The sequence below is a fragment of the Xyrauchen texanus genome, chromosome 44 (genome assembly GCF_025860055.1).
Source record: "Xyrauchen texanus isolate HMW12.3.18 chromosome 44, RBS_HiC_50CHRs, whole genome shotgun sequence".
In the NCBI taxonomy this organism is placed as follows: Eukaryota; Metazoa; Chordata; class Actinopteri; order Cypriniformes; family Catostomidae; genus Xyrauchen; species Xyrauchen texanus.
In genome coordinates this window covers 2,286,939-2,296,938 of record NC_068319.1, presented here as the reverse complement: position 1 = coordinate 2,296,938, position 10,000 = coordinate 2,286,939, and the positions used below count along the sequence as shown (strand labels likewise).

Sequence of the window (10,000 nt, the reverse complement as noted above, 5' to 3'; positions counted from 1 at the left end):
TGCCGGCATATTATTTGAAGTTATACAAATTAACACGACGCTCCTCCCAGACTTGGATTTTATCACCAAATTTTTCCTTTGAGCGTAGCCGCACATTTCTCTCTACAAAATCCAAACTGGTTGATCACATGTTAGCAGACACGCACCTAATATCCTTCAAAGCGGTTGTAACTGGTCTAGTTGCAGATAATCAACAATAGGCCGTGGAGACCGTTCTCACCTCCAGCATTGTGAATTGATTGGCGTTTAGATCGTTCAAACTAACAACAAAGGATTATTCAGGACTCTCCTAAGTATGCACTAGTTAGCCTATTTGCTCAAATTGCATTTGCAAGTTCTCCATGCATATTAATCTCATTTTTTATATATTGTTTTCCTTGCAGACGACTCCCAAGAAGTCCGATGGTATCGCTCAATCAGCGTCAGAATGTGGGCGTCTGCGTTTGTCACGTTTGTGGCCTTGACTTTAACCGTTCTACTGTAAAACCGAGACCAACTATGAACTTTTAAGATGTTTTGTGCAATTTTCTTTTTTCAACGTTATGGGCAGCATTTATTGGTGGCACTGAAATGCAATTTGCTTCCAGTGGAAGTGCAACTAGCTGTGTTTAAAGCAACTGTTTAGTGAAGGAATCTGTATATAGATTTAAATTGAAAATATATTGTGTGTTTGTCAGTGCGCGGCTATACATGATGATTTCTGTCTTTTTCTATGCCTCTGTATGAAGTTGTTTTACCAGAGAGGACGCTAGCTAACATTTTAAACCATTTTTTTAATCTGTACTTGCAAAATACCTGTTTTATATCAACAATGACTGTGAATTCTCACTGTTAAATTGGACTTTTCCTCATTTGTACTCTAAACTTTCATTTGCTGTTGTTTTCGATAGAGAGAGTGAATGAGATAATGCTCAGATAGCCTGTGATTGTTGACCTTTCGGCTATTTTCTCTTATCTTATATAAACAAGTAGTCGGGCCAATCAATCACACCCGCTGCAATGGTTATCTTGACCTTCTAGAGTCGGGCAGAGATGTACTGTAACTGTGTATGATTGAGCAAAGGAACTTGTCTCATCCAATTAAAACTTGCATCAATAACGAAGATGACTTGACTGTTTACTGACTTCAATTAAACAATTTACCATGGCCGGTGAAAATAAGATTGGCTGCCATAGAAATCTAACCGTAGCACATCCAAAACAGACTTTTCCATAGATGCCGTAGAAACCAAAGTACCAAACTGACTTCTGAAGTTTTAATATGGTTGAATATGTCTTGTGGCATATCTAAGGCTTTTCCATAGACGCTCTCAAATACAATTGACAAATAACCTGAAGGTGAAATGCAAAACGGTGAAGCTTCAAATCACGAACACGGGAGGTCTGGCAAAACAATAACGGTCCACTTTGTTCTATGCTAGTCATATTTGAGCATGCTCATTTATCAGCTCCTAATAATTCTTAAGACGGTGATTGTCTATGATCTCATGTGGCTAAATATGGAAAGAAATGAGACTCATGCTGGGGCGAGGGAGGGGGGTGCTTTTCTTTTAGTACTCTGTCTCCGCTGAAAGCTCTTCCTGTTGGGGCCTCTGAAACAGACTGAACAAATAGAGGTGCTTGTCTCTCTTTTTACATTGAAATGTGTGTTCTCTTCTGTATTAATAGCCGGGTGGGGTTGGGTGAGCTCATTCCATGTCTTGCAGCTTCTCTATTGTCAGTCGTGATAACGAGCTCTTTCGGAGAGGAGAATGTGCTGTTACATAAAAAAGAGTTCAAAGTTAGTCAAAGAGATGCTTGTATGGGTGTGATAAGAGACTAGGATATGGGCCAGCCTGCCAGTCAAGATTAAGGGAACATTACATTAAACCAGGGATACAACATTTTTTATTGAGCTTTCAAGTTATGTTAACCTGTACATGAATATCACAACACATTTGCATGTTACTTAATTGTATTATATTTAAATGAAAACTATATATATATAAAATTGCATTTGCCCTGCAGTTCCATCATGGACGCTACGGTTTTGCGAACTGTCGATTGGGAACATTGCGTTAAATGTTTCCGAATTTTCTGGGTTCATTACAAGTTGAGATCGATCAACAGCATTTGTGGCATAATGTCGATTACAACAGAAAATAATTCAGACTCGTCCGTCATTTATTTGAAAAACACGCAAAAATCGCGATTACAGTGCGACACTTACAATGGAAGTCAATGGGGTAAATCTGTAAACATTAAAATACTCACCGTTTCAAAAGTGTAGACACAAGACGTATATGATATACATGCTAACGTGATTTTAGTGCGATAAAATCGGCATTATGTCGTCATGGCAACAAAGTTGGTAAAATTGGCTATAACGTTACACTGATGCGGTTAGTAAGTGATTTTATGACCGTAAAACCATGTTAACACACATGTTGTTTACATCTTGTGTCTATAATTTTGAAACGGTGCATATTTTAGCATTTATGGACTGTCCCCATTGACTTCCATTGTAAGTGTCTCACTGGAACCACAATTTTTGCTTTTAGTTTTTTTTAAAGAGCACCTACTATGGTTTTTCAAATATGACCATTCATGTGGTGTGTTATATCACTGTATGTGAATGTAAAAAATTTCAGATTCTGAACACCTGAAACGAGATGTTAGTAATTCCAGACATACTTCCTGTCCTAACCTACGTCATTTGGTAACAAAAAACCCGCCTCTGGTCTTCATTGGCTGCTCGCGAACAGCTTTGACCCGCCCTCAAACACTACACCAAGTGGTAGACCAATCACAACAGACTGGGACATCTGACCAATCAGAGCAGAGTATGCTCTCTGACAGGCGGAGTTTAGAATGAATGCTTTAGAACGGATCATTGATTCGTGCAATTTAAATTATGAGCAAACTTAAGTGTTTTTTGACCTTGGATGCAAGTAAATCTATTATATGAGACCTTTAAAACAAAATCAGGCATGTTTAAAACCATAATAGGTGCTATTTAAATAATTGAGGGGGGAGTTGATATTATCTTTGGTGGTAATCAATATCAATTGAGCTTAACTTGTATTGAACCCCGAATATTCCTTTAAGCCTGAAGTACATTTTTGTCATGTGAGAACCTCTATGATCTTATATATTTTTTTAAATTATTTTTATAATTGTCCATATGCATTTCTACGAGAATCTCACAAACTCCCTGCAGTTCCACCGTGAACCACTAGGGGCTCGCAAACCATCAATATAGAGTGTGTTGAGCAATAGTTGATCTGTATTCAACCACAATAAGGGATGCCATCTGTTCCTTATTAGCCAGGACGTCCTGTATTTTGGCCGAAATGAAGACGCCCCATTTGCGTAAGATAAAACCCCCCATCTGACCACAAGGCATGGCGAAACATCCAGTGTTGAAGGCATTGTGTCCTGTATTGAAGCTGAAAAATGGTCGATGGGGACAGTCAGACAGTGATATGACCCGTGTCCCGTATTGAAGTCCTCAAAATGCCGCAAAATAGGCAACCCTGCCCACAATACCATTTGATGACAAAATCGCAAATTGTTGATATTTGTACGTCTTTGGTAACTTCCATCTTGACGTTCAGGCCTAAATCTTGTACTTAGAGGAATAGTTCACCCAAAAATGTGCATTCTGTCATAATTTGTTTTAACTTTGTTTGGTACCAAACCCATATGATGTTCTACCTTTAGTGGTAAAAGGTGATTTTAATATCATAAAGGTAGTCCGCATGACTAGTGTGCTATATTTCACATTTAATGGTGCCATATTTGATTTGTGAGCACAGCAGAAGGAGAGATTTTTAGGGAATAAAGTGCACGAGTCACATGGACTTTATTAATAGCATTTTTATGGTGCTGTTTTGTCATTTTGAAGGTTGCCATGCTTCAGTCCCCATTTGCTTTCATTGTTTCAAAGTGTGGCCAGGATATTCCTAAAAGAAATCTCTTTACATGTGCATGCAAGTTTGGCTGCTTGACACTCCATGAGTTGATGGTTAAATATCATTTAAAGAACTGACACAAAAGCGGCAAACATCACAAGTTTATATTGATATACTTTCAAACTTTAAACAATCTCGACTCTAAAAGTGGCACAGGAAACTCCCATTCTTTACGTTCTCAATGATCCCCTTAAAATAAGCTGCTCCCTCTTCAAACCTCAAGAGATTAATCCGGCGGTGACAAAGCTCAGCACATAGAGAGACTTTTAGCTATGCTTCCATTACTTGTGCTTCAGGAAGTCCCACATTTTCCTGAGTCATGACATTCAGACTCTCCGAAAAGAGGATTAATGGGTGCGCTTTAAGAGAAAATGACTCTGACTATAATGTGACCCTCATCCAGCTGAGACTGAAGCTCTCTCTTCCTCTTGCGCCCCGCTGGTGCATTGCAATTGTTTCAATGATCGCATTTCATATGCACAAACTCTGGCGAAATCCTTTGATGGAAAGCTGGCATTCAGGTTTAATGGGGCTGAAGGGGCTCCACAGGTAGCTCTACTCTGAATAGGCTGGATGTATGGGATTACATGCCAGGAAATCTGTTGGGTGATTGGATGGGGGGTGTTGTGAATTTTCATGACATCAATTTGTAAACCAAGTTGGAAGGGTAATTGGGCTAGTCTGAAACAAACTTTGTAGTTTCTCCAACCCCGTCTAACCCAAATTTAAGACAAGTTAAGTTCAATCGACAGCATTTGTTGCATAATGTCGATTACCGCAACATAACCTTGACTCATCCCAGTTACAATCAGGTACTTACAATGGAAGTGAACATTAATATAAACACTGTTAGCCAAAAAGTATAGCCACAAGATGTAAACAATATATGTGTAAACATGATTTTTAGTGAGTTGAAATTAAGGATTTTGTAGTATTATGGCATTTACCAGATTACAAGTTTCACCATCGTTACAATATTGGAAATAACTTTACATATATTAGGTTAGTAAGCGATTTTATCATATTAAAATCACGTTAACACGTATAATGTTTACGTCTTGTGGTTATACATTTGAATGTTTACAGATGGGCCCCATTCACTTCCATTGTAAGTGCCTCACTGTAAACGCTATGCTTGCTTTTCCTTTTCTCAAAATTGAAAAATCAAAACTATTTTCTATGAGCATCAACATGGTGCATTTTTGTGCTGCCGCCCGCAATTTTTCACACTCAAATTTAAAAGCTGACTAATCGAACACACTGAGAACCCCCCAAAAAGACTCAAATTATTCGTGAATAATATTATATGTGTTTATAATCTTAGGGTAAACAGAAAGTTAAAAAAAGAATAATAATAATACTAAGTTTGTTGTTGTCCTTAATTTGTAAACATGTAATTCTGGTTCTGTTCACTCTATCTCACTTTGAAAAGTCTTATTTTATTCCACTAGATGGCAGCAAGCACTAGAAAAAATAATATTGTCTCTGAAACCTTCCATCACAGTATACAGATCTGAAATGTAGGTGGCGGTCTAACGCATTTTAGCCTTTACAGATGCGCTCGTCCATAGACATTCAGTCTAATGTTCAGTTCAAACACCACCCTTGTTATTAAATTGAAAATCTCGGCCTCTGAGTGGACTAGAAGCTCAATCTAGGTGTCATTAGAAAGCCGAGATCCTCCCCTTTGCAATGATATATAACAATGTTTACATTTACATTTACATTTATGCATTTGTCAGACGCTTTTATCCAAAGCGACTTACAGTGCACTTATTACAGGGACAATCCCCCCGGAGCAACTTGGAGTTAAGTGCCTTGCTCAAGGACACAATGGTGGTGGCTGTGGGGATCGAACCAGCAACCTTCTGATTACAGTTATGTGCTTTAGCCCACTACGCCACCACCACATGTTAGATGATTTGGTTGCATGCTTTTCCTGCTGGACTTAATATTGTGTTCTGGACATTAAAGAAATGCATCAACCAAGCAAGCTCACAGACAAGTAAAAAATGGCTCATTTTTTTTATTCGAACTTCATAAGGTAAAAGCAGATATCACTTTTATTTGTAGCTATTTGGGGCTTACAGCAGTAGTGATCTGAGCATAAATGAGACGTTAGTATTTGATGACTTACAGAAATCATATTTCACTTTGTGCTTATTTTGAAAATCTTTCGCCCTGTGGTATTAGTGCAACACAATAAACTATACAGTCACATGCATGAGAATGAGAGCTTTCATTTGATATATGACTTGTCCATTTAGGTGCGATGTGAAGGACTTTTATTTTAATATAAATATTTCTACTCATTACCTTTAGGGGGCGCTAATTTTCATTGCGAATGTTTTGAGGACTGCTTTTGCTATTTTAAGTAACATACAGTAAATGCAGAAGTGATGAATATCTCACGCCGGCGGGTCCAATAGAGTATGAGTATTTAACCTGGAATATTTCTGCCTAACAATGACACATATGTCCTTATTTAGCTACTTTACATTCACATTAAAGGTATGACTGTGTGTCATTTATGTTGTAGAGCAAAACGTGCAAGACTCTTCTCTTGATTTGAATTGTTATTTTATTCATAAATCAAAAACAGCTTTTCTAAAAAACCCTTTTGAACTTGTGGCTCGATGTTTATTCTCTTCTAAGTTTAGAGCTACAGCCTGAACATCTCTATTGCAGGTGACCCTTTAAGTGATTGCATCACTCATGAGAAAATCTAGAGTGTTTTTAAACTTGAATTCAGAGTAGACACTTCTAATGTTAGCAGAGTTTATCTTCAACCCTTTCTGTGGTTTTTATCCATTTGATGAAATACAGGAAGCCACGGAACATCAAACGAATCTCTCTCCCTTTTACGGCAGGTGCTCTCAACTTTCAAAGCGTTTGATTCAATTTTAATGCTCATATAGGCTCATTGTCTTGGATATGCATGCATTAGCTCAATTCGAGCCGTGAGTCATATACGACTGATAAAAAGATAGTATTATTAATGCATGGTGCCAAACCCTTATATTTAATTGCAGACCACTTCATACCAAGGACCAAACGGTGTGAGGATACAGCAATTAAATTCCTCAAATGGAAATCTTGAAGCCGAAAGGTTTGCCCAAGCTCCTTTAAAGGATTAGACCAATGCAAGATCATTTAATTTATACTGAAACTTTGTTAAAGCTTAGACTAACTCTAGAAAAGATCATGAGATAATCATGAATCTATATACCCCCCCCCAAAAAAAACACCCAATTTTCCCCCCAATTTAAAAAGCACAATTCCCAATGTGCTCTAAGTCCTCGTGGTGGCATAGTGGCCTCAATCCGGGTGGCGGAGGATGAATCTCAGTTGCCTCCGCATCTGAGACTGTCAATCCGCGCATCTTATCACGAGACTTGTTGAGCGCGTTACCATGGAGACGTAGCACGTATGGAGGCTTCACGCTATTCTCCGCGCCATCCACGCTCGACTCACCACACGCCCCACCGAGAGCGAGAACCACATTATAGCGACCATGAGGAGGTTACCCCATTTGACTCTACCCTCCCTAGCAACCAGGCCAATTTGGTTGCTTAGAAGACCGGACTGGAGTCACTCAGCACACCCTGGATTCAAACTCGTGACTCCAGGTGTGATAGTCAATTAAAACACTGTTCAATAAGTGACTTAGGAAATGTGTTAATAATACAGATTTACTTGTTGTAATTTTTTTCGTTGAGTTTAATTTTAAAATACTTTCTACTATCCCATCTTAACTTCAAGTAAACAACTATAAGTAAACATTTTGTAGTTTCAATTGCCCTAAAACTGTAAACACTGTGACTCAGTGCCAAAGGTGTGAGTTTGGGGCGGGACAATCTGTTTGCTGGACCAATAAAAGACTGGGAGTTTTCGGGAAACCTGTTTGAAAACATAATTTGTTGCTAGTGGCGCAGATATTACACAGCATTAAAGTAATTTCCCATAGTGCCTTAATTGTTTCTGACAGCAAGTAGCTGAAATGGAGATTAAATGGAGACTTCTCAGATGTTTCTCCAGAAAAAGACTTCAGTAATCGTGCATGTGTTTCAGAAGAGATCTCAACAATGTCTAAAAATGTGCTCAGATCCGCCAAGATACAAAATGTAAAAGTCACAGATCTCAATAAAAACTCATTCATTGATGTCTTTTGTGTTGTTTTGTTTTATTTTCCCATTGTGGATGTTTCTTTTGTTCCTGCTTGTTTGTCTTCACTTTAAGTTAAAATAAATACCCGCATTTAGATCCCACTCCTTGTCTGCCCTCGTCTGGATCTTAACAATTAAGATATAAAGTCAATTATGAGATAGCAAGTAATTACGAGATAAAAATCATAATTATTGGAATCAAAGTCATAATTATGACATTCAAAAAATCATTACAACTATGAGATAGTCAAAAAATGTGACTCATAATTATGGGATAAAAGTCAATTATTAGACTCAAATTCATAATTATGAGAAATAAAGTCCTTTTTGAGATATCAAGTTATAATTACAAAATAAATCATAATTATTAGAATCAATGTAATTATGACATAAAACCTTACAACTATGAGATAGTCAAAATTATGAGATAAAAGTAATAATTATTAGATTCAAAGTCTTTCTATTTTTCAGATATAAAGTCAATTATGAGATACTAAGTCATAATTATGAGTTTTTATAATTATTAGACTCAAATTCATAATTATGAGATAGTCACAATTACGTGTGAAAAAGCAAAATTATGATTGTCAATTATGAGATAAATGTACTTATTACATTCAGTCATAATTTTCAGATAAAAGGTAATAATTATGAGATACCAATTAATAATTATGAGATAAAAAGTCATTTTTGAGATATCAAGTTATAATTACAAGATAAATCATAGTGATTAGAATCAAAGTAATTATGATATAAAACACCTTACAACTATGAGATAGTCAAAATTATGAGATTCAAAAATCATCATTTTGAGATATGAAGTCAATTATGAGATACCAAGTCATAATTATGAGATAAAGGTCATAATTATTAAACTCAAAGTCTTAATTATGAGACACCAATGAATGATAATGAGATAAAAAAATCATAATGAATAAATTCAGTCATATTTATTAAATAAAAAGACAAAATTATTAAATAAAATGTGATAAAAATACAAACTTGTGGCAGAAATGGTCTTCCAAATGAATATATACTTTATACTCTGTATTGAAAATGGTATTTAATGAGGAAATAATGAATGATAGACCACACTGTTTGTTATCCGAAAATATTGTGGTTGTCACTAGGCCCTCGTTTGGTTCTTTCTCTGCTCCTGTCCCAGTGGAAAGCTTGTGTGATGGTGGCAAATGTCTCTATTCTGTGGCAGTAAACAGAGGTAGAGAAGGCAAACAGTGTGGGGGTCATACGGAGCCAGTACTCGGGCTCTCGGGACGGTCGGGGGACCGCAGTAATAGGGAGGGAGTGGTGAGTTAGCAAGAAAGTGCTGTCTGACTTACACTCACACAACAGACCAGGCTATACATCACACAGACGGGGCACATATTTACCCTGGAAGGGGGCGGCAACACTGTCATTACTTACAGAGACACAGGCTTGTGTTCTGTTCTTTTGCAAGGGTCTAAAGGTACACGGGAAAAAAGGAATTGCCTTGTCTTATTTTATCATCTTTGTGCCCACGGTCATCTTCTCTTATCCTTTGTTCTTGCTCCTATTTATTTTTGGTCTGTCTCATATCTCTCTGGGAGACGCTCTTTCCTGTGGCTATGTTTAAACTCATCTGTGCGGTGTCCTCTGCTTCTTTCTTTTCATACTGAGGTTTCTTTTCTTATCTAAAGGTGATATGTAAAGAAGGCAGCTTGGCAGACGTTCCACAGCAGCGGTTCTAAACTGGTGGGTCGTGACCCAAAATGGGTTGCCGGTCTGTTCGAATAGGGAAATAACAAAGTGCAACTCGTGTAATCGTGCATTGGTAGAATAGCAAAATAAATAGGCTTATCAACTTTAACAAGGGAAGAAAAAACCCATCCCAAATCATTT

General features: G+C 37.4%; 1 protein-coding gene across 1 annotated transcript in view; it reads left to right on the top strand.

The window, feature by feature from the left end:
• Positions 1-1,097, top strand: part of LOC127636440 (cryptic protein-like) — a 3,579-nt gene extending 2,482 nt beyond the window's left edge. The window contains exon 6 of the mRNA XM_052116917.1: positions 384-1,097. Coding sequence (XP_051972877.1) covers positions 384-484 — 101 coding nt within the window. The 3' untranslated portion in view covers positions 485-1,097. The remainder of the gene's footprint in view (positions 1-383) is intronic.
• The last annotated feature ends 8,903 nt before the right edge of the window (positions 1,098-10,000 follow it).